This window comes from Copidosoma floridanum, unplaced genomic scaffold (assembly GCF_036245765.1).
Source record: "Copidosoma floridanum isolate Cflo_tuat_1 unplaced genomic scaffold, Cflo_Japanese_pri ptg000014l, whole genome shotgun sequence".
Taxonomy (NCBI): domain Eukaryota; kingdom Metazoa; phylum Arthropoda; class Insecta; order Hymenoptera; family Encyrtidae; genus Copidosoma; species Copidosoma floridanum.
The window spans coordinates 1,342,319-1,365,691 of NW_028321891.1; the positions used below are offsets into that span (position 1 = coordinate 1,342,319).

At 44.8% G+C, this 23,373-nt stretch overlaps 1 protein-coding gene across 1 annotated transcript in view; it reads left to right on the forward strand.

The window, feature by feature from the left end:
* RhoGAP100F (Rho GTPase activating protein at 100F) overlaps positions 1 to 23,373 on the forward strand; it is a 55,256-nt gene that overhangs the window by 8,267 nt on the left and 23,616 nt on the right. Inside the window, exons 2-11 of the mRNA XM_089592097.1 lie at positions 11,519 to 11,632; positions 11,919 to 12,122; positions 12,258 to 12,416; positions 13,649 to 14,164; positions 15,316 to 15,327; positions 16,835 to 17,084; positions 17,151 to 17,432; positions 18,509 to 18,670; positions 20,099 to 20,262; positions 21,098 to 21,473. Of these exons, the coding sequence (XP_089448223.1) occupies positions 11,519 to 11,632; positions 11,919 to 12,122; positions 12,258 to 12,416; positions 13,649 to 14,164; positions 15,316 to 15,327; positions 16,835 to 17,084; positions 17,151 to 17,432; positions 18,509 to 18,670; positions 20,099 to 20,262; positions 21,098 to 21,473 (2,239 nt within the window). The remainder of the gene's footprint in view (positions 1 to 11,518; positions 11,633 to 11,918; positions 12,123 to 12,257; positions 12,417 to 13,648; positions 14,165 to 15,315; positions 15,328 to 16,834; positions 17,085 to 17,150; positions 17,433 to 18,508; positions 18,671 to 20,098; positions 20,263 to 21,097; positions 21,474 to 23,373) is intronic.

A 23,373-nucleotide genomic window follows, 5' to 3' on the forward strand; every position in this document is an offset into this window, starting at 1 on the left:
CACTACAGCTGTGTTTTTTGTTTGGAAGCACATTCAAATGCCTGTCTGCTCTTTTTGAATCATACAAATGGCACACTTAGAGGTGATTGAAAATATTGTACCTCCAGCTCGAAAAAAATAGTGAATTTCATAAAAAAAATCTTATAGACCACTTGAAACCTGGAAATTTTTTGCAAATTTTATCGAAAACCTATACACTAATATTATAAAAATTTCATGGTAAATATATGAATGCGGTTCGATAAAAAAAAAAAGTAAAATATGTGAACGTAAATGATTTATCGTTTCCGCTATTTATTCGAGCAAATAAAAAAATATAACCGGAAATCCATAGTCCTCTTTTCATAAGACACATAGGTGCATATATAATATATTATTAAACATGGCTATATATGTGCTTGTTCGGTGTATACTTATGAAGCTTTCTCTGGTAAAACTCAAAAAAATCTTTCTAAAACGTTTCACGTGATCAAACAAAATGTACAACAATCTTGGATTGGTGTCATGATTTACTACGTCTACCAAGTATACACCTGCGTATACACCTGCAGAGAAGGTCTACCCATAGGTCATTTTTGTCATATTTCCTGTACTCTGTACAAATCGTTTACAGCAGCACGTATACGTACGATAATACTTTTTATTTCGATGTCTGATGTATTACTCGCGTGTTAACCCTTACACGCAAAACCGTGGTATTTAGCCTATAGTTTTTATATCCTCTGATACACTCGAAGCACCGGACACTGAAAGTGCCAGTCCATTAATTTCTCATATAACAGGGAACAACAGCACTCGCGTCACGTAATAAAATACTTGTATATATATATATATATATATATATACATCGAGGAACGTCGACATGGGTTTTCCACGCCCACTTTCACCAGCAGCCCCATTATCGAGTCCAAGTGACGCGCCGGGGATTCCAAAACGCCGAGCAGCTGCAGCTTCGCGAAGAGCGATTAAAGTTCAGCGCGGAAAAGTGCTCGGCCCTCGAAATAAAAGGAGGACGCGGACGGTGGTTGCGGTGGTTCGTGGTGGCACTACAGCTCGTTCACCTCTCCCTCACCCCTTTCTTTCTCTTCCTGTATATCTCCTGACTGGAGTGCCAACCGAAGACTCGCTCTCCTCCATCCAAGTGCCGTTCGAGCGCTCCTCCTCGAGCGAACGGGGCGAGATAGAGAGCGCCTCTCTCTCTCTGTGTGCGCTCACCAGACCTTTTTAACTCCCTTTTCCTCCTTCCTCCCATTCTCTCTTTCCCACCCCCCCCCCCGTCACTAATATTCGCAGCACCACCAAGGCCTATTGGCTTTTATTTGCAATTCGAGCCTCGAATGATTCGACGGGGCTTTCATCCCTCCGTGGGTGCCTCTGCTATGGAAAAGAGCCTGGATCCTTTTGTCGGTTCCCTCTACCTTGGATCTCCCAACGCGCGGGTATTTTCTTTTCCTCAACCTCCCGAGGTCTGCGGCTCAAATTTTTGCTGCTAATAATTTGATTGACACGTATATCTAACATTTTTCAAGATTTTTCGAGCGCAAAACAAAAAAAAAAAAGGAAGAGAATAACGAGAAAAAGAGTAGAAGGGTAAAAAGAAGACGTCCTGGAGAAAAGAAGCCCCCCCCCCATCAGTGGGGCTGAAGGATCGGAAAGAGAGGAGCCGCGTCATCGTCCGTTTCTTCCCCTCGGTCCACTCGGCTGGCTGTTTTTTCGCCGAGGCATCATCCATTTCCCACTCTCCTCGCGACGATCCCTCGTTTTCTGCACTCCGGCAAACGGCTTTCACTGTATAGAGAATACGGACCGTAATATATATATATACATACATATAAATACCCAGGTACATACATCGCGCACTTGACCCTCGGCAACTTTACACGCATACACATACCATCATCCCCTTTGCTCCCTCCGTCTTATTACATTATCCACACACGTGTATATGTTTCTCCCCTTTTCTTCTTCTTCTTCTCTTTCCATCGTGGCGTTGTACAATATATATACAGAGGGACACGAGCGTATATCGGCTCCTATCGCTACACGTATATGTAGAGCGAACCTTGTTTCGTCCCCTCTTCCTTTGCTCTCTCTTTCTCTCGTCCCATATTGCTACCGTCATTGCTATCGCCGTATAAACTCTCCGACGCTTTCTCTCCCAATCGGATGAATTTTCCGTCGAGCTCCTCGTGGCTTTGTATACTATATATATAGCACGTGTGCGTATAGGTAAGCTGGGGAGGTTCGTATACGCCGCTTTTCGTACAACAATAGCATTAAGCTGGCCGCCGCTCCGAGTATCATTACTATTGTGCACCGTCGAGTGGTTGCTCGCTACGGCTAACGCGATCATTGCAAATGAGTATTTCTCCCTTTTTTTTTCTCTCCTCCTTTTTGTCTCATTGTATCGCTCGCCGCTAGACAAACTTACGTTGTACATCCATACACACACACAGAGGAGGCTGCATTAAATGTTACTCGTGACATCCGATGATGGTACTTGTACCACTCTCGCGAAGCGTATTTGTATTTGTTTTTCGTTCGAACAACCGGAAGCAGCTTACAACGTGACAAACACCCATACGATGCGCAACGAAACGAGGGCGCGATGGGTGTAATTTGAACGACATCGATGGATGGGTGATCGCGGATTAAACCGTCCCCCGAATCCACGAGCGATTTATCATGGTTTGGGACACATCTATCGAGAGCAGTCCGATTTTTTACTGAGAGAGAGAGAGAGAGAGAGCTGCAACATTATGAATGTCTGACCATAACTTGGTTTACTCTACTTTCTCGCGATTCGAGGTTTTTTCCATTGCTCCCCGCGCTGAAAACATCCGCGGAATCTGAAACAAGCGAGTCGCGGTGGCTTTCAAAATTACAGATCTCGGAAGCTCCCGGCATCCTCGGCGTTCTTGCAAAGGGGGGTGGGGGTGGGAGGGGGTAAATTCCAATAAAACGATGGAAGGAGATCAGAGGCCACGGCGAGTCTTTCGCGCCCACGAGGAGGATCGCATAACCGAGGAGGCCCCCACGGGGGCGAGAAAAGAGCTGCACCCGCGCGGAAAAGTTGTAAGCGCCGGCGCGCCTATCGATCCCCGTTGCTGCGAGCTCTCCGCCGCGGCCATCGAGCGGCTCGCCGTACAGCCTGGGGAGGGAAGCCACGAGCGAGAGTCAAGTTTGCTACCCTTCCTTACGCGGCCCGTTACTCATGCTTACCCTCATTACGGGCCCGCGCATGATACGCCCGTGGAATTTCGAAGCCCCCGCTTAGCGCCCCCACCCCCTCGACATTCGTACGCAGTTGCCGTTAAAACTTGCGAAATTCCCGATGGGGCGTAAATTTTCGGGAATCGCGTCGTCGCACCAGGTGGCTGTGGGATTTCTAATTTTCCGAGCGACGAGCGGTTGTAGCAGTCGAGGCCTATACACACTGTAATTGAAGGGCGAGGTCTGGCGGTAATGTTTCAATTGCCGTGAGCCGAGGGGGTGCACGGTTAATACAGTTGGCGGGGATGCCTGTGGTGTCTCGCGGATGCGCCAATCCGGTGGATCGTGTGCGTGTCGGTGATCCGGAAAAAAAGGTGTGGGTTTTAATTGAACATGCGAATCGGCTGGTTAATCGTCCCTGAAGCCTTTTAGTGCGCGTACGGAGGACACGGGACGTTACGCTTCAAAACATGCAAACGACTCTGATGCGAGTAAATAGTAAACGGGATATGGGACAATTTAACGACTTTGAAAATTTATCGTGAGATTTTTTTTTTTTTTTTTTTTTTTTTTTTTTTTTAATACTCGCGAAAATATATCAATATCTTGCACAATTTTTTTTTTTTTCTTTTTACGAAACCTTGAATCAAAAAATAATTTATGTCTTTTATGGTATGGTGATCCAATACATTCTTTTGACAAAAAATTTCCAAACAGGTTTCCAAAAAAACTCAAGTGATTTCTATCCGATTGAAATTTTTAAAAGGACACTAGGGTCGCAACTGAAGAGGTTTAATTGAAGGAATAAAAATTACTTGCTAGTTTGCTGCTAAGTTTCAAAGAAAAAAAAGAATCTCTTAAAACTTTGCTAAGTGACGTTTTGCAGAAAAAAGTTATAAATCTTATTGAAATACAATTTCCGTACCTTTTACACTTTTATCTAGTAAATTAAATGATCAATCTATAATGAAGAATAAATAAATTCAGTTAAAAAAAAGAAAAGAAAAGTTTTTCTTCGTTAACAGTACATAATTGACGGTCTACAACAAAGTGTCAAACGCAAGACCTTAGGTGTATACACCTTTCAGCATCAAATTTATTTCTATAAAATATCAATTTAACGCTGCACAAACTGTTGCTTTATCTTAAGGAGATTCGTGTATCAATTTAAACTTTTTCTTCTTTATAATCTTAATACTTAAAGAATACATTTTTACTTTTTTAAGGATTGTTAAAAAAATTGCACAGTATCGTTTGTAATCATTTTTTAAATAAGGTTCTTAGGAGAATAAAGTATAATTTAAAAAAAAAACTTTTGCACATGACATCAGCCGCAGTAATGCATCATTCGTCCCGTTCAATCACCATCAAAACAACGAACAACAAAACAAAAGCTAATTTTTTCAAAACAAAGTAGAAGAAAACTTTGTGCCGATTCATTAACACCGGCTTTTCATATCGTGCCCCCCTACTGCGCGGTTGTAATAGTCCGAATAAAATTTTACGATTACTCGCAAGGGATTCCCCGTCCCTGGACCGCCGCGCGTAATAGTTTCATGAAGGATCTCACCGGAGTATCCATTAAACTCTTGTAGCTCCGTACAAAGTCATCCACGACGCGCCCTAATGAACCGACACGCTCCCACGCAGGTATTGTCCTTTGTAAATTTGTTTAATACTATTAGTGACAAAAACAAAAATATTTTTCCATCGTTATCGGAGTCAGTGACGCGCAAGACAATACCTACGGCGGCCTCGTACGCGGTCAAGCTAAGCTGCGGGGAGACGAGGATTTTTACGAGTCCCTTCTATGCCATTCCTGCCGCGTTATGACTTTCCGCTGACGCCCCAACGGGATGAAAAAAAAAAAAATTTACGATCCTCCCTTGCAGCCTCGTGGACCTTTTCGGCAAGTGAAATCGTACACGCCTGCACACGAGCACCCCCGTATCATATACACTCAACAGCGGCAGCCAAGTGAATTTTTTTGTAATCGTCCCTCCCGAAACTCCACACACAGTACTCGCTCGGCGAATCGAACTTTTCGTCCCGACTCAATCGCACGTGCGCGCAATAACGAAAAATCAATCGAAACACGGCCACTACGGGCTTTTTTACACTCGATAGAGCGGCCGCTATTTAAAATCCTCCACACTAGTACTGCGTAGCCAAGGGGTGGGGGGTTATGAATTTTCGATAACCGGCAGAACGAGTTGTGCCCGTCTATGGTGGGAATTCTCCAATCGAGTCTCCGGTATATGCAACCTATACACTGTTCGAACGTCGATAGCTAAAAGGGAGGGTACGCGTTGAACATTTGAAATATTTTCAATCAGCCCTAGAAATCGACGATCCAAAAATACCTGTGCACCCTCGATTTTTCCCTCTCCACGGCACGACATCGCAGAGGACACTCGGTTAAAATAGACCGTCAGACCCGGTGTACAGCCGTAGTAGTGTAATCTCGTTGAAATTTTCAAAACGACAAGCCCCCCCTTTTAGGTATTCACTACGTGCCAGGGCGTTTCGCGTTCGCAGTCATTAATAAGTGCTTTGTGGCTGATGGCAACATAATTAGTTTTCCCCCATGCATGTATATATATATACGTACAAGAGAGTACACGCACACACTTACTAAACTGTGCGTGTACACTCTCGCAAGCCAGCAGATATTATTATAAACTCGCTCGTACATGCATGCATGTGTGTTGTACAGGTATAACTCGCACTCACGAACCGCGAGGCTAATGGTTTCCAAGGTTACTAATGGCCGCGTCATCGTTATCGGTCCTTTCGAACAAATAGATCGATCGCCCGCCCTATACCCGCCGACCAGCTGTGCTCGGGGTACTGTACCCATATATACGTATACTCCATCACCGACATATGCTCGGACACTAGAGATTACAGAGTTTTAAATACACGACCAACTCGTGTTTCAGGATCCCCTTGTCTCTCTGTTCGGGAGAAGAGCGCACAGCGGAAAAGGGATGTATATATATATATGGAGCAAAGTTGGCTCATCACCGCGGTTGGAGCGTTGCCGAAATTTTTTTCGAAACTCGGCCACGCGCAGCTTCGCAATGAGCACTTTTCGCCGCAACGATTCCGATGGGAGAACGCGCGCCCAGCCACCCATTTTTTGGGGGAGGGGAAAAATATATATATTTTTTTTTTCGGTTCACACGTCGTAAAAGCCCATCCTTTTTTTTCCTCCCTGCCCATACGAACCCCTCCCGTGATCGCGTCGGCCAATAGACCGGGAATAAGCGTCGATAATCCCCCGGCGAATCGATCCCCCCGTATACACACGCCAGCGCGGAATAATTAAAAAAAGCTCCACTTCCCCCGCTCTGCCGGGCGATACACCCACACGAGAGAGAGAGTCTGGGTCAGCTGCACAGCTACCGGCTCCATTATATACACACCGAGGAGCCTCCTGCAGTCAATTTTAATTCACGAGCGGCGATGCCCGCGTATACGCCTGCGTATTGACCTCCACCACTCGATCCGAACTACCCCCCCTGCCCCCTCCATAACCGCGCAATCTCTCACAATAGTCGTGCGTGTGTACTACCGCGTGCCGGCTACTTTATGCCTCTATATGTGCATGCTTTGCTACGCGCAAGGCTCGCGTGGTGGTTATACACGCGCACTCGTATGGAGAAAATAAAGGACGGCGAAGGGGGGCAATACGTACCGCGTAGGTACGGGAAGAGCTGTGACGTCGTGATTAATGGCCCGGCCCCGCTCTATATATAGCTTTCGACGAGCCGCCGCGCCGGCCAAGTATTATCAAAAGGGAGAGAGAGTAGACGCGTGTGTGTCGCGATGAGCGATGGCTGCTTCTCTGCTTTTTGATGGACCACTGCGAGCATACGCGTATTGTGTTGTATTTACGATCCACCCCCACGTGCCTGCCTGATGTGTGCACCGCAGCACTTGCGTTACGATGTGCCATCGTCGTGTATGTATACAGCCGTCATTTGAGCTCGGATTATCGTTACCGTATAATATATTATTGTGTACACTCGTCGTCGTCGGTACCTCGTGCAACCATACCGGGAAAGGGGGGGGGGGATCTTTACGATCTGAAAAGCTACGAGCAAGTAGGTAGGTACACGCGCGTACGAGCGCCCGTCATATTTCATTCGGGACATTCAAAGCGTCTAGCTGGTTGTAACGCCACGGCGCGCGAGTAGACGTGCGCGTCACCTGTACACACACACACACACACATATATATATATATATACACGGGTTGTAAAAATAATTCAGCGCCGTGTAATGGAATGAGGTGCACTGCTCGTAAAAGTATTCTCTATTCATCGGCCTGACGCTGATGGGTGTGCACACGTCACGGGGAGGCCCCTCCAAACGCGCGTCCTTTTTGGTCATGTATGCCTCCGTCTTCGCACTCTCGTACACGTCCGCACCAATAGGTGCGTTAGCAACCCCTTACTCCCTGCTAGGTTTTTTGCAAGTAGGACAAAAAAAAAAAAAAAAAAAAAAAAAAAAAAAAACAGGTTGGATATGTTCTTATATATCCATCCCCCCAAGGAATTGTTCACTTCACAATAAGATGTTGCACCGTGTTCATGGGGGGTAAAAAAGGGTATTGATGATGTTGGGCCTCGGTTGGACTCGCGTGAGCTGTAATTGTAAAAACAACGGCAAGAAGAAGAAGAAGAAAAGCAATTAGCCGCTAGTGCAACATAAAGACGAGAGAGCCGGCAGAAGCTATCTATGTACGAGACGCTTTGTGAAAAAAAAAAAAAAAAAAAAATGAAAATCGATCCGACACACACGCCGAGGAGAAATTAAATTAAGCGTGTACGTAGTCGGCGGTGCTGTTGCGGGCTAATTGAATTTTTCGCGCCTAATAGATGTACATCTGGTACACGTGTGCATGAAACAACAATCGCGGCCCCAGCAAGGATATGTGTACCTATACACCGATATTCCCACGAGTGGTAGCCTCCATTGCCCGCGAGCTTTTCTCTTGGTAAATCGAGCAAGCCGTGCAGGATGGCGCGCAAAGGGAGGTGAGCCAGGACACAGGGAAAAATGAAAGAGGGTGGAGGGTCGAGAGATCGACGGGAAACGAGGTTTCGGGCGGGGGGGGGGGCTGGATATATTCTCAAACTGATGTGGCTACGAGGCAACGGTCGCAAAGACACGAGTAAAGGGGGTCACAGGGTCGGTGGTTTATGGCACACGCGCGCGGATATGATGGACACGCCGCGTCGGGTATAATGATATGCAGGACGCCCGTTCCCCCCTCGTGAAGATGCGAGAGAGAACCAAATGGCTGGGAAATGTACATACACGATGTATCTATGTATATACACCTATATGGGTATATATCCACGGGCACCGATATGTGGGATACATTTGCGCGGGAGTGTATGAATGAAATGGCGCTTGCTAGGGGGGGGGGTGGCTTATCGCTGCCAGATGAAAGTTTATTTTCAAACGAGTCGTCGTCTAATGATTTATACAGCCCGTATCGCACGTGAATAATCCCACGTGTACACTGTATGGCCCCCGTTCCATCTTCATTGCGCGAGTATGCTGTATAATTGAGACTAATCACTTTGGATTTGCAATTATTGCCGTACATACGCGTACGAATCGTGCAGCTTACATTTACGCCAAGCGTCAAATGTTGTAAACACAATATTTCATCGTCAATGTGGGCATATACATATACGTATAACGTATACCTCATAGCCGATAAAACGATCTAATTTACCTGTATAGAGTATATCCATACCGTATATACTTACACCAATCAACATATCATTATACATGTATACGTAACGACGCACGTGGGTTAAAACTCGCGAGGGGCATATACTATATACATCTCCGGGTGGAGGCAACGTACGTATAGTTATGAATGCCGAGCAGCAGCGAAGTCCACCCCCCCCCTTCTACTAGTTATTATACATTACCGGCCATCAGCGCGTGATTTTATCCCTATTCTCGAGTACGATGGAGGTCCGAAAAATCAAGCTGCCCAAGCTCCCCCCCTACCCCGTATATATACACGCGTGTACGGGGAAGGGGGGTAAAACGAAGCTGTAGAGATTCGAGTAATGGAGAGCGTATACGCTGTCGAGCAAGAATGAAGGGGGTCGGGTATTGCACGGCCCACACGGTATATATAATATCTACCGTTGCAACGAAGGCGCTACGTACACACATATTTATACATACATATGTATGTAATGTATACACGTATGCGAGCATTCGTGTGTGTTTGTGTTTGTAGAGAGCAACGAGGTGACGTCACAGTGGGTCGATAACCCATAGAGACCCAACCTCCCTCGCGCTACTACTATAGTATACTACCGCTTGCTACACATATATACTTGTACCCGTAGCCGCCTGCGCAAACCACCCCTGCGCACCTACAGCCCCTCGTAGCTCTTCTTTCCACCCTCCCTTCCTCAGTAAGTATGTGGGTGTGCGTGTGTGTGAGTGCGTGTGTGTATTTCCTCAGCAGCAGCACCGTCGTCGTCGCGGTTGACGGCCTCCTCCAGTCGGCGGATCCCCTATACCTGCAGGCTGGACTGGTGCCATCGTCAGCAGCAGCGGGGCCGAAGCTTCCCGCCATATAAGCCGTGATCATGGGGTAGCGCGGCGACGGTGGTGGTGGTGGTGACGCACGATGTGCGACAGGGGCGGCACGGGCTGTTTTTTCTACCGCAAGCAGGTATATACCTACCCACACGGGGGAAAAAGAAAGAAAATCGAAAAAGTGGAGGAGGAGGAGGAGGTTAATGTGACGTTCCAATCGGGGTGCAGTGCGCGCGAGTGAAGTTGCGTCTCTCCGGCTAGCGTGGGCACGTATCCTACACATAATATACCATCGGCGAAAGCTCGCGATCGTTGCACCTGAAATTCTCGTACAGGCCAACAACGTGGCGTGTGCGTGAGCGCGCCTGCATGCGCACCTGTGTATACATGGGAGTCGAGCGAGGAGGAGGAGGGTCGGGGTAGGGGGTGGAGAGTGGCGGGAGGGGGAGAGGGTGAACGCACGACTAGGAGCCCGGACGTCGAAAACGAGGGAGAAAGAAGGAAGGAAAGAGAGAGATAGGGTATAGGATGGGGGGGGGGTGAGTCTACCTACCTGCTCCTGGATGTGTGTGACTGGGGCTGGGAGGAGGAGGTGGGGTTCGCGCAAACACGAGAGAGACGAGGGATATAGTAAGCGGGCGTACATTGTACGCGATGCTGCGCGCCGTTGCCACCGCCGTGGCTGCTCCTGGCTCGTCCACCCACGACAACCACCATCCCCTGGAGGTCTGCTGCTTCTGTTGCAGCTCGGCTCGGTGATCCGGTGCCCTCGCCCCCCCTCCGCCCACCGCCACGTCCACCACCTACTCGGTCGGGATGTGCGGTGCCAGGGCCTGGCTGCTCCTGCTGCCGCCGTGCACGGGGTTGCGCTCCCGGTGTCTACGGCTTGTGCGCGCCAGCGTCGGACGAGAGGTCGGTGGTTATGATCCTCCGCTCCTGGGAAAGAGTGTACGGTAGCTGTTGCTCGTCCGCGGATCGGGTCATTATTTCGCGTGTGCGCGCTCTCTCGAAATAATGGACCGGCTGGGGGGAGGGCTGCTGCGACCCGAGCCAAAGGGGTTTTTTAAAAAAAAATGTTTTTTTGGTATATACATACTGCCTCTCTCTTGGAGGCTGGTGCTGTGTTTACCTTGACTGATTGGGTCTCGCGCGTGGGCCTATATACGTATGTGCGTATGCCTGTCCCCCCTCCCTCACTCCCGTCGTACTGCTCGGGTTTCCTATTGACTCGTGGAAGTTTGCGCGCTTCCAGACGGCACCGAGGAAATTTCAAGCAAACCTTCGGGACTGTAGCCAAGAGAGGGCTAATTGACGCGATGGGGGGAATCTTTGTCACTTTGACGCGTGTGTACAAAGTTGGAGGTGGTTTTTTCTTTTTTTTTCCCCCCCAAGGATTAATCGATGTCGATCGAACCCGCTTCCCTTGGCGAGTGTAATCGGTCCGTGTATAGGGTGAATCGAAAAAAGAGACTCGTAATCTGCATCGTAGCACACTCGTTGGGATTGTAATTTTTTCTTTTTTCGTTGGGTCGGAGCAGTGGAAACGTGGGAGATTGGAAAAGGGAGAGGAAGGGAGTTTTCACGGTGACACGCATAACACTGGAGCGAGCGACACACAATGGATGGTTGGGGGGGAGGTGGTGGGGAGAAGGTAGATAGTTGTAGGGAAAGAAAATCGGCGTTACTAAAGCGAGGCCGATTGGATATGTTTATGATTGCAGGAGGGGCGGGGGGAAGTGAACGACATAAGCGCGAGTCCAGGGAGGCAGGTGCCCGTCAACCAGTTGCGCCCGAAGGAGCCTCCCCCTGTGGTCTTCCAGACGGACTTCAGGAAGGTAACCAACCGCTCGCATGGACCAACTCGTGCTTTTACTCAGCTTCGACTTACTTATATACACTTGCACGTACATTAATCGCACCGAATGCCTTCTATACTGACATTGCCTTGAAAACAAACATCTTTTCGAGTTTTCGTTTTTGAGATCGGGCTTTTGGTTAAACTTTGGATGAAATAAAAAATCCTTTAAACGAAAAAAAAGGCCCAATCGCAGAATCAATCGGCGATTTCCAGAGTAGTCCTTGTATTAGATGTGAAAGGACAAGTATTCCCAGAGCGAAGAGAGACCGAACGAAAAATTTCAGGTCAGCGGGATCACGGGCGAGATATTCCGGCAGATCGAAGCTGTCGAGAATGACCACGACGCGTCGACAGCGTCGGCCCTCGAGGCGGTCGAGAGGCACGGCGAGATGGTGGTCAGGATCGTCGAGCCCCGACATCTTGGCAGGCACGTGTCCGAGGCTGCGAAAAAGTTCATCGCCTCGCAGGTACTATCTAGATCCTACACATTTTGGAGCAATACTGCTTTATGTGTACCCTATGGCGTGATGTGAAAAAAAAAAAAAAAAAAAAAGAAACATATATGTATACTTGACTCGTGCACGCAGATGGAGTATTCACAGGACCCCAAGATGCCGATCCAGTTTGTCGAGATCATCAAGAGGCCTGGCCAGACTCTGGGGTTGTACATTCGCGAGGGTAACGGCGCGGACAGGTCCGACGGGGTCTTCATCTCTAGGATTGCCGAGCAGACCGCAGTTTTTAGCAGCGGTGTTCTCAAGGTATGAGTGGGCCCCTTTTTTTTCGTTTAGTTTATTGAGCTACGGGTGAATAGTATTGTATAGCTCGAAAAATCGAGTACCACGTTTTTAATGCAATTTTTGCTTGTTGTTACTGCATTTGATTGACGTAGTATTAAATTGACGCGTTTGTACAAATGTGGTAATTTGATGCTGTTCGGAGATGAAAATTCGGTAACAAATAATCGGTAGTTAATCATTTTCCTGATGTATATTCATTTGTTTGAGTAATTGGACGAAATTTACTGAAATCCAGTGAGGATTAATGGAAATCAATGGGTCGAACGGTGTCAAGTTCCATCTCGTTGCGTGTGAGAAATGATCTTTTTCGCGCAATATTATAGTAAAATAACTTGCTATTGAAATGCCGTGCATATCTTTTTTTAATAGATAGTTAAATCATAGATTAATAACTTTTTGTATTGCTTATTTGATTTTTTTCCTCACTAATTTTAACCAATTATCGTTGTTTCGCTGTAATAATACGATAAAATCTTACGACGTAATGGTACAATAGATGCAGTGAAAATTTTATTATTTTACAATTTTAGCCTTTGATTCCAAAATACGGACGGAGATAAAATTTACGTAATTTCATTCGTATCTCTGTCAATATTGAATTTCAACGGTAGATGATTCGTCACATTAAAATCCCCCCACCAATTTGGGAAAGTTATGGTACAGTTACACGTATGATATGAATAAAAAAAATGTCCCAATAATTTTAATGATACACACGAAAGGTCAATTTACGAAATATGAATAAAACGGCGTTTCTGTTATTTCGTGAAATAATTCTTGTAACCCATAACCCCCTTTAACAACAACGATAGATCAATTAAAAAAGCAGCTGTTAGTGCCTTAAATTTTCACAAACTGACGACTAGTCAGCAGAATGTTACCTCAATTTCATCAATCAAATAAATATTTATCTTTTCGATTGTAAAAAAAATGAAATGTGTATATTTTTATACGTGACTTAGCCTTGACACCGTCTCAATCCGTGTTCAATATCAACAACTGAAATACTCCCATATAAGTATAAACACAACTTCAGTTCGTGCTCATCAATGAATAACAATATTAAAGTAGTTGACGGCAACACGTTAAAGTACATATACCTATAGGCCATTCATCGACACGTGTTTAGGATGGTATATGTAATTTAAATTGTATCAACCTTCACCCTCACTGTAACCGTCATCGGACCAAAGGTGATGGACGAGATCCTGGCGGTCAACCTGGTGGACGTGACGCACATGAGCCTCGACGACGTGGTGATAATAATGTCGATACCGAGGCGGCTCGTGCTCGCCATCAGGCACGGGCCCATCAACCAGATAATCCCGATGAACCGGGTTAACGAGCACAAGGGGCCCCCCGTGGTCGTGATAAAGAAGGAGCTCGACGACGAGGACAGCAGCGAGCACATGGGTAATTGTCGGGGCTCGCAGCAGCTGAGGGACACGGCGAGTCGGAGGCGCGGCGATGGCCGGGAGATGCTGCCCTCGCGCTCCAAGCTCGGGCTTTCGGGGCTCGGCTCGAGCCAGGACATCGCGGCCAGCAACGGCGACCTTTACTACAACTCGAGGCCCGAGAACCACATCGGCTGGACGTACCAGCCACCCCCGCCGCCCGTCATTACTCAGCAGCCCAAGCCGGGGTCGACGCAACACTTCCAGCCGTACGAGCGCGGCTACCCCAAGACCCTCGAGAGCCTAGCCGAGAAGGTGAGGCCTTCCCTATTGCCACTCGTGTATTTTCTCTCTGCTCTCGACTCTATATTCCACCACCATATACAGTGCAGTGAGTGTGTGGGTGTGCGCGCGTGTCTGTCGAGGTTCGACTTGTTCTACTGTTTTTTTTTTTTTTTTTTTTTTTTTTTTTTATCCATGTACATATTACATTTATGGAAAACGACAGTCTCGTCGTGTTATCATCATCATCATCATCATCATCATCTACTTATATTATCATGTTTGTTTTTTACAATCGGTGGTTCGACTTTCGTGCGCTATGTCTGTGTAATATATATCACAGTGACGTGGTTATCGGTTTCAAGTAGAAAACTCGAGATATGGTCAGACGTCAGCCGTAAACGAAAATCGAGCCACGCGCACAGAATATTTGATATTATTTAAAGCACCAGTGAGAGTATAACTACATATATACAATAGAGGAGAACCCGTCAAGTTTGACTGTTTGTATTCTGCATTGGATATAATATTAGTATATATTTTACGAATGACTATTGAAAGCACAATTTTTTTTTCCGAAGGAGTCTCTTTTTTAGCCCACACGCATAGATGTCTTAGACGATGTGGATGATCGAGCACCTTTTTATTTTTCACTTTTTCTTATATGCACCGTACCACACACCACTGTGCCTGCCCTTCACTTTCCACGATTTATCGCTATTATATATTTATGCAAAAATCTACTCATCAATTTTTTTTTTTCCCCCAAAAAGCGGCAGCTCGTACTACTTGTTATTAGTTGTTGAAGAAATATTGCAGTGCAATATTTGTATTGTTAAAAATGTTTTTTTCAAAAAAGCATCACATTTTTTTGCACAATGAAAAATATTGGTGGGAACACTTCACGCGTTTTACAATATAGTTGTAATTCAGACGAAGAAGAGAGATAACAGGAAAAGAAGGTATCGATTGGAGAAAAAAAAAGACCATTGTGAGGGGGGAAGTGCGAGCTGGCCGACACACGCTAAAAACTCTACTCATAAAACGAAAGAGATAAAAAAAAAAGAAAATCCAATCTCTAAATTACGATTTACCTATATATATATGTACATGTATGTATATCGGACTTGTGTTGTCGGTTCTCTCTCTCTATGAACGAACGCTCCATTGAATCGTAAACCCAGGATTTCACGAAGGTAATAGCACTTACAAATCTTCTTGATAATCTTTTATTACTATACTATTACTATCGCTAACACTGCCACCGTCACTAATATTATCCACATAGTTGCCCTGTGTACGATATAACGATTGAGTAGACGAGGCGGCGCGCCGCGAGTACGTGCAATACATGGCTGGCGGCGCGCTGGACCGTAAAAAGATGAGCCTCTTGCCAAACAGCTGTGCTCGCCCATCTACGCGCGTTCATCTCAAAGGAGACGTGTATTAATAACAATAACAACACTTTGTCGCCTTCGGAGTAAACGAGCGCCCCGGACGCTCCCTTCCTCTCTGAGAGAACGCGCGGAATTTCCTCCGTGCCATTACGAACCTTTTGGGCTCTTGGAGATTATACCAAGTACTTTTCCGCTTTGTCAAAATAACGAGATGGATTTTACATATACAATGATACAGGAGTTACAATTTTAATAATGCGATTTCAAGCTGTTTCGACAAACTTTTAATGCAATTATCAATAGAAAGAGTTTGGAAAAAAAAAATTTGTATCACGAACATATAATGTGAATATTATCGGTAGGTAAATGGTTAATTGAATAATGGCGTTCTCTCGGGGTAGGTGTATGTATACAGGCGCCGTTTCTTAATGATGTTTTGCGCCGTTGGTATCGACTTGAAGATTAATCATCGGTATGCTGGTGTACAGCCACACTGCGGTTTATGATAAAACGTCGATAATTAATCAAAAAGTTTGGCAAGATAATCATACCCCTTTGGTCCCGAACGCACCGTAGTGACGTAGCAATAGAACCCCCCGCTCGAGAGCCCATAATCCATCCTCGTTGTTATTGTCTGTTGTTTTGCACGTTTACGTAGTACATCATGAACGCCCCTCTCCGTCCATTGTAGGTATGCTGGCATGGCTCACCATTTTTCGTTTCACTTTGTATACGTGTGTACATCCACATATATTTTTTACGAATAATTTGCATCGATCTTTCGTTCCGTTCATTATATTTGTCGTTTCACCGTTTTGCAATTCTTGCTCGTAACTAAGACGAAATATGATACCGATCCGCGATGGCGAGATCGTTTTACGGCTCTTTAGCATCCAATAAAACTTTGTTCAGCCTTTGGAGGGGTAGTCGATGGCACCGAGTGATATTTCGATCAAACGACTGCGATGCCTTTGAACCGATGAGAACAAGTGCTATTTATTTCCTTGCAAAGAGTTTTTGCTCTCCAATTTGTCGTCGTGAACGACGTTTCTTTAAAAAAACGGGAATTATTATACTAAACTTTCAATCCCCTTATGATTAAAAAAAAAAAAAAGAAAAAAAAGATCTTCGCGCTCTTGGTAGTCCGGATAACGAGCTCCGTCGCGACATAAACGAAGCATCGAACCGTTGCTGAAAAGCCGTGCCCGGGAGAGTAAAAAAAACAACGAACGAAAAAAAAAAAAAAACACCAAAGTATTAGTTGATCCGATCTTGGAGAGCGGCTCCTAAATTCCAATTCTCGCAGGTCCACTCGTTTTACCCGCCGACGATGGCGTCCAACGGCACGCGTCGCATGTCCGCCGGCCCCGGCATGCAGACAGCCACGCTCGGCCGGCACTACGGCACCTCCACGGCTTACGGGTCCCACTCGGCGTCCCCCGCCCCGAGCCGCATGATGCCCCGAAGTGGCTCCGACCAACACCTACCCCGAGTCGATTACACCAGCATCACGACCCCGGCCAGGCACACGCTCCTGCGCTCGAGTCTCAAAACCGGTGAGTCACTCTTCACTCGAGTGTTGCTCGATTTGGGATCGATGACCGATCGGTGTGTGCCCACAGGCTCGTCGGGGCTGCGGTACGGCAGCCGGTACGCGACCCAGAGCGACGCCCTGGTCACGGCTGCGGCGGTAGCGGCGGCCCAGCGCCAAGCTCAGTTTGGCACGCTGTCGAGGCGGGCGCACCGGCCCTCCTTGGACTACGCCTCCGACACCGAGGCCACGTGCTCAAGCTCGCCGCGCTCGGCGTATTACTACTACAGGCAAAACCTTGGCAATCCGGCCCAGAGCAGCGCCGTGTCGCACTTGGCCACCCTGTCGCGCTCCCAGATTGGACAGAGCACAGGTGAGCGGCATGGTTTTTTTTTTTTTTTTTATGTAGGAAAAGAAGAAAGCGGCGCATCATCCGGCAAGCCCGAGGATTTGTTCCTCGTTTCTTTTATAATCTTTAATAGCAGATACATGCATACTTTTTTTTACTCTTTTTTACATTGTGCTCATGAAACTACAAACATCATATGTGCAATCGTCATTGTCTTACACTTTATCATATTATATAGTTGTCGTTTATACGTTACATACATTACAATATCAACTGACTCGGCTAATGTGGCACTCTAAGTGTATTTTTTTTTTTTTTTTTTTTTTTTTTTTTTCTTTCTATACGTAACTTTACTGTTTGTACTTTATTTCTCCTTTTTTCGATATTTAATTCTCATAGTCTGTTTTTAGCAAGTTCTTAGCCATATATTCACGATAGATTTAGAAAAAAAGAAAAAAAACCAGAAGCTGATCAAACACTGAGTCACAGGAGGTGATACACGCGTACACAAAAAGTTCTGGCATGTGGAAAGTTTCACGAGGCTCGTAAAAAAAAAAAAAAAAAAAAAGAAAAATAGAAAGAAAAAACAATTCCTACGGCAACGTCCACGTCCGCTCTCGCGCACACGTATCCCGCGCGTACTCGCACAGGACGCAACGAGTCGTTCGGGCTTCTTTAGCGCTCTTTTACTCGTCTTTTCATTTTTTTTTTTTTTTTTTTTTTTTTTTTTTTTTTTTTTTTTTTTTTTTTTGCACACGGGTGATATTGGCATCGTTTGCCGTGATGCTGGCATCAGTCATAGTTATTTCTCTCTCATTGAAAAATAAAAGTTGGCTCTCTTTATCACCATACAAATAAAATAAAAAAATTAAAAAAAAGTTAATAAATAACAGTACCAAGGAATAATCAGAGCCCGTCGCGGCATCTAACATTAACATTTTTGGGGGGTACATTCAAATAGAATATAATCTCAGAGTGTAGAAACGCAATAGTAGCGCAAAGGGGCCCGAGGCTCAAGAAAATATATACCGGTTGTGGTGCAATATCGCAGTATCACACGACGGAAAGAAAGAGAAGGACAGCTCTCGCGCATGTTTTAGGGCTGAGATCGAACTCGCTGCCGCGAAGCAGCGGCCGGACGTTGCCGCAGCAGCCGAGCCTCAGGCCGGGCCTTAGCACCGTAGCCTCGGGTCTGATCGACCAGGAGGACAGCGACGGAGCCCTCTCGGCTCCCGAATTACCCGCCATGCGACGGGATCGAGGTAAGGATTTAATTCTGCTCTCTCTCTCTCTATCTGTCTTTTTTCTCCTCTTTCTCTCTTTTTTGGTTTATACTCGTTCGTACACACCTTATACGTATATACATCGACACTCCCACTTATCCGTTTCCCCAAGCTCTGGTGCACATACAAGTGTAGCAGTAGCTCCTACGCCCCCTATACGTGTACAATACAAGAGAGTATATGCACAGAGGAACTTCGAATGGGTGTGTAGCAGCTCCAAGGAAATTTCGCTCCCGGAATTGAAGGGCCGCGCCAAAGGGCCTAACTTCAAAGTAGGAGTACCTCTTGGCATTGCCCTGAACGACTCTGCACACAACGATTGTCCCACCCCCCCTTACTCCTCCGCCTTTCCTCGCGCCACGCCCACGAGTGAAGTTCCCTTGGAACTTTGATTAACATACCCATTTTTTGATCCGCACGCGCTTCAACATCATACGTACACATACATATTAGTTATAGTGCGCCGCTAATGCCTTAGTCTTTTCGTTTTGAGCTAATGACTGTTGGTGATCGATATTTTCTCTTTTCGCTAACGATTTCTCTACGACAATTATTTACACTATATGTACATGTATGTTCTTTTTTTCTCAATTCGATCACATCTTACGCAAATATATCGATAGTTCGGGGAAGAAAGCGCTATCTCAGGCGTGATTTGTTATCTCTTTTAACTGCACAGGTTTATCGGTGCTGTTTTATTGATGATTGAAAAATATTTTGTAATGATAGTCTCCAAAGTCTTTTCCTCAGTTGATCGAGATAGCGCTCCCTTTCTCCTATATTCGTCGTTGATAGACGCCACTTAATTGTGTGTTATTAGCCTGTTGGTATTTTTTTTTTTTTCTTTTCTGCAGATTATACACACATAAACAACTTTTGAACTATAAATGTACACTCCGCGGCAACATTTGACTGTCACATAGTGCTTCCTCCTCACGGGTTACCATTTAATTTTACGACAATTAGTACATGTAACCGCAGTGTACATTACAACATACGATTACTCATTTACGAAAATTACTCATGTTACAATGCTGTGAACTAGTTTAGTGTTTAGAGGCACATGCATTTACATATTAGATATTTACAGTCGATATTTTAATGAAACAATGGACGACTCGCAACGGACCAGATACGTAATCGTAACTACTTACTAATTATTCTAGCGCTGTGTAGTACTGTACCGATCTCGTGATGACGAATATGTCATATAATTATATGTATTAAAATATCCAATTCGGAAAAGTATATGTATGAATATGCAATTGTAGCACAATTGTGCACCATCGAGCGTGCGCTATACAAAAAAAAAAAAAAAAAAAAAAAAAAAAAAAAAAAAAAAAAGAAAAGAAAAAATCGTTAAGGGCAAAAATAATTAACCTTGCGATCGGTTACGACGAATCGCAGGTAGGATACCATCGTCGCCGAGCATCTTCACGTCGGACGAGTACCGGGCCTGGTTGAGCCGAACCCCGAGCACGTCCGCCCTCTACGAGCAGATACGATCTACGGCCAATCGACCGCCCCGCTACACCTACAGCGCCGAGAACATCCACGCGGCCGTGAACCAGGTACTTAACTTAGTAAGCATACGACATTCTATCTATACCTTAATACTATGACCAGCAATTATAGAACGAGAGGAATACGCCGGAACACACGTACACCATCCAATAAATACATATATACCGCGCTACGGGGCAACAATAACACACGACCTGTATATGTGTGTGTGTGTACGTAATTGGCGTAAGCCTGACTTTCCTTCCTTCCTTCAGTTCCGACGCTACTAGGTAGTATACCCACACACGCTGCTATTTGCAGTCCCGACTGTAATCAGATTGTATTATAGACACACGCGCACACATATAGTATATATATATATACATACAACATGTGTGTGACGCGTGCAAGCGACGGTGCATGAATTCGAAAGGCTCCGATACCAGCCGCCACAACTCACGATCCGCACAGCTACGCTGCATACATTATTATGTACATATATATTGTGTTATACCCCGCATAGGGAAGATTATATTGAACGCGCGAGATTCAATCAAAATCGTAATTGATACGCACTCGTAGTTGATGTACCCTGTACACTCTTGCCTGACATTAAATTTCAAAGACGGAAATAGAGTCTTGAGCTTGCAATCACGCGGGCGTTACATCATATATATATACACGTAACGACTCCTTTGATCATTACTACATACCCCATTTTATATAGCTTGCGAGCTGTAGCTGCTAAATTAACCCATACGCGTAGATCATCATCTAGAGCTTTAGAAAATCCGCACACATGACACGTAGGCTATATAGTCCCAGCTGAAAGCAAAAAGCGCAGCAACGAAAGTTGAAAAAAAAATTCAATCCTTCGTGTTTGTGTTCGCGCGACTTCCCCAGGCCGACTACGGTGGGTACGGTTCGTACCGGCCAATGGCGAGCAGCACGCTGGACAGGCTGACCACGAGGTCCGCCTCCGCCCAGCAGGTGAACCTGGCTAACCTCCGCGCCAGTACGGCCATAAGCTCGTCGAGCGCCCACAGAGCGGGCTCGGGTGCGGGGACCCTCGGGGCCCGACCCTCCTCCGTGGCCTCGAACGTGAGGTCGTCGCTCGTCACCCAGAAAGCCGGGCTCACCGGTGGACCGGCCAGCCAGCGCGCCAACAACGTCCGCCGGATGCGCAACATCCTCGACCTTGAGCAGCAGGCTCGCAGCATACCCACGCCCACGCCCACCCGGGCCATGGACCAGAGACTCCTGGACATCAATCCTGCCGGTGAGTGCGGGAATACATTTACTACTACGCTCTGTCTTGCGTTTTTACAAAAGTTAAGAAAAAAACAACAAAAAAAAAAGCAATTTTAACTGGGGCCCCTCGTTGGTTTACTACGTTTAAGCGTAGGGAAAAATGAGGGATGTTTTCATGCTGCGTATTCGTCTCTTTTCTACTGCAGGTTAATAAAAAAGTGCTATTACCGTAACTGTGTTCCATTTATTCACTGCCAAATATAAATGTGCTAATCGTTTCATGACCTTTTCCACGAATATCGTATATTTGTGTGTTAGTACGTGTTAGTACGTGTTGGTACAAAGTTGCTCAAATTATCAATATCGATTTTGAATACACAGCTTGTCACAGTGTTATTGTGCTCGATAAAACCTCGTTTAAAATAAAACATTTTTAAATCACGCGCTTGGACCAACCATGTGTTTAATTTGAGTAAATAATCCAATCTCAAATGAAGAGGCTTCACCGCGTGATGAATTAATCCTTAAAAAAAAAAATAATGAATAAAATAAAATACTTTTTAAGTCGACGTAAATCGTTAAGCTTAAAAATTTTTTTCTAATTTTCGTTAAAATAAGTAAATAACATTACCTTCAAAATGTAGGAGTTATAAAAAATTCGTTTTTAATAAATTGAAAGGAAAATTTTTTTTTTTTTTTTTTTAAAGCAGTGACTGTTTGATACTTTTGATCACGTACAAGCAGAGAGTTTCAGTACTTGTATTAGCACTTTTATCTCAACTGCACATTGTTATATGATATTCTATGTAACAAAAAAAAAAAAAGCTGACATGAAACTCTAGAGGCAGATATTTTTTGTAACGTGGAACTTTTATTCAGAACATACAGAAGTTTGAGGTCGAGGAAATGAAAGGATATATTTACATATATTGGTTCATTTGACAAATACCAAATCAATTTGGCATATCAAAATGAAACTTTAAATATCAGACCTACGTGTAATCAAGAAAATATATTGATTTTAACGAAATAAATTTTTTTACATTGGCCTATAATATACATATGACAAGAAGAATCAAAATGACAAAAAAAATTATAAACAACAAAGAGGCAATTTTTCGTTCATAACAAAAAAAAAAAAAAAAAAAAAAAAAAAAAAAAAAAAAAAACATTAAATGGCAGTGTCATGAATACACGACTTGCTGATCTTCAAAAAATACGTATTTTTATCTCATTATGTCAGCCAAAAGAGATGAATTGAAATAAAACGTTAAGAGATTTAAAATGATGATTGATTCTCACAACAGCTCCAAGAATCGTGATAAATAATCGAATTGACACCAATGTCACGTTATTTAAAAAAAAACTCTCTTCTATTCTATTTGTACTTTGACAAATTTTATCTTTTCGGCAGCTAAAAGTTTCGTTAATTGTTTTTGATAATTGGTAGAGTTTACTGCGTATACATTTTTCATGACTTGATGAAACCCTTAGTAAAGGAAAAAAACTTCGTCAATATGATAATGAATATGATAATGAGGTATTTAATACTATCTACATGATGTTGGTTTCAATTCATTAATTTACATTCATTATTTCAGTAACATTAAAGTTTCATACTTGAAGTTCACGTAGTGTCGATAAAAGCAGAAAATGCCGATAAAAAGAAAATCACATCTTTCTCTCCCTTGCAAGAAATTCACTCTATAGTTAAAACCCCATGCTTTATTTGCCAACGAGTACTTTTTCGCCTACCTATAGTTACTTGCTCATCACTTTTTGTTCAATCGCATACAATGGTGAGTGTAAGGGGGGTTGATTAAAACGTGTTGGAGCAATTCGACGCACTGACAGACGCGATGCAATTATTGTACTTATCCAGCAAGAAAACATTCTTGCTGCTTCCTGCAAAGTAAGAAAAAAAAAAA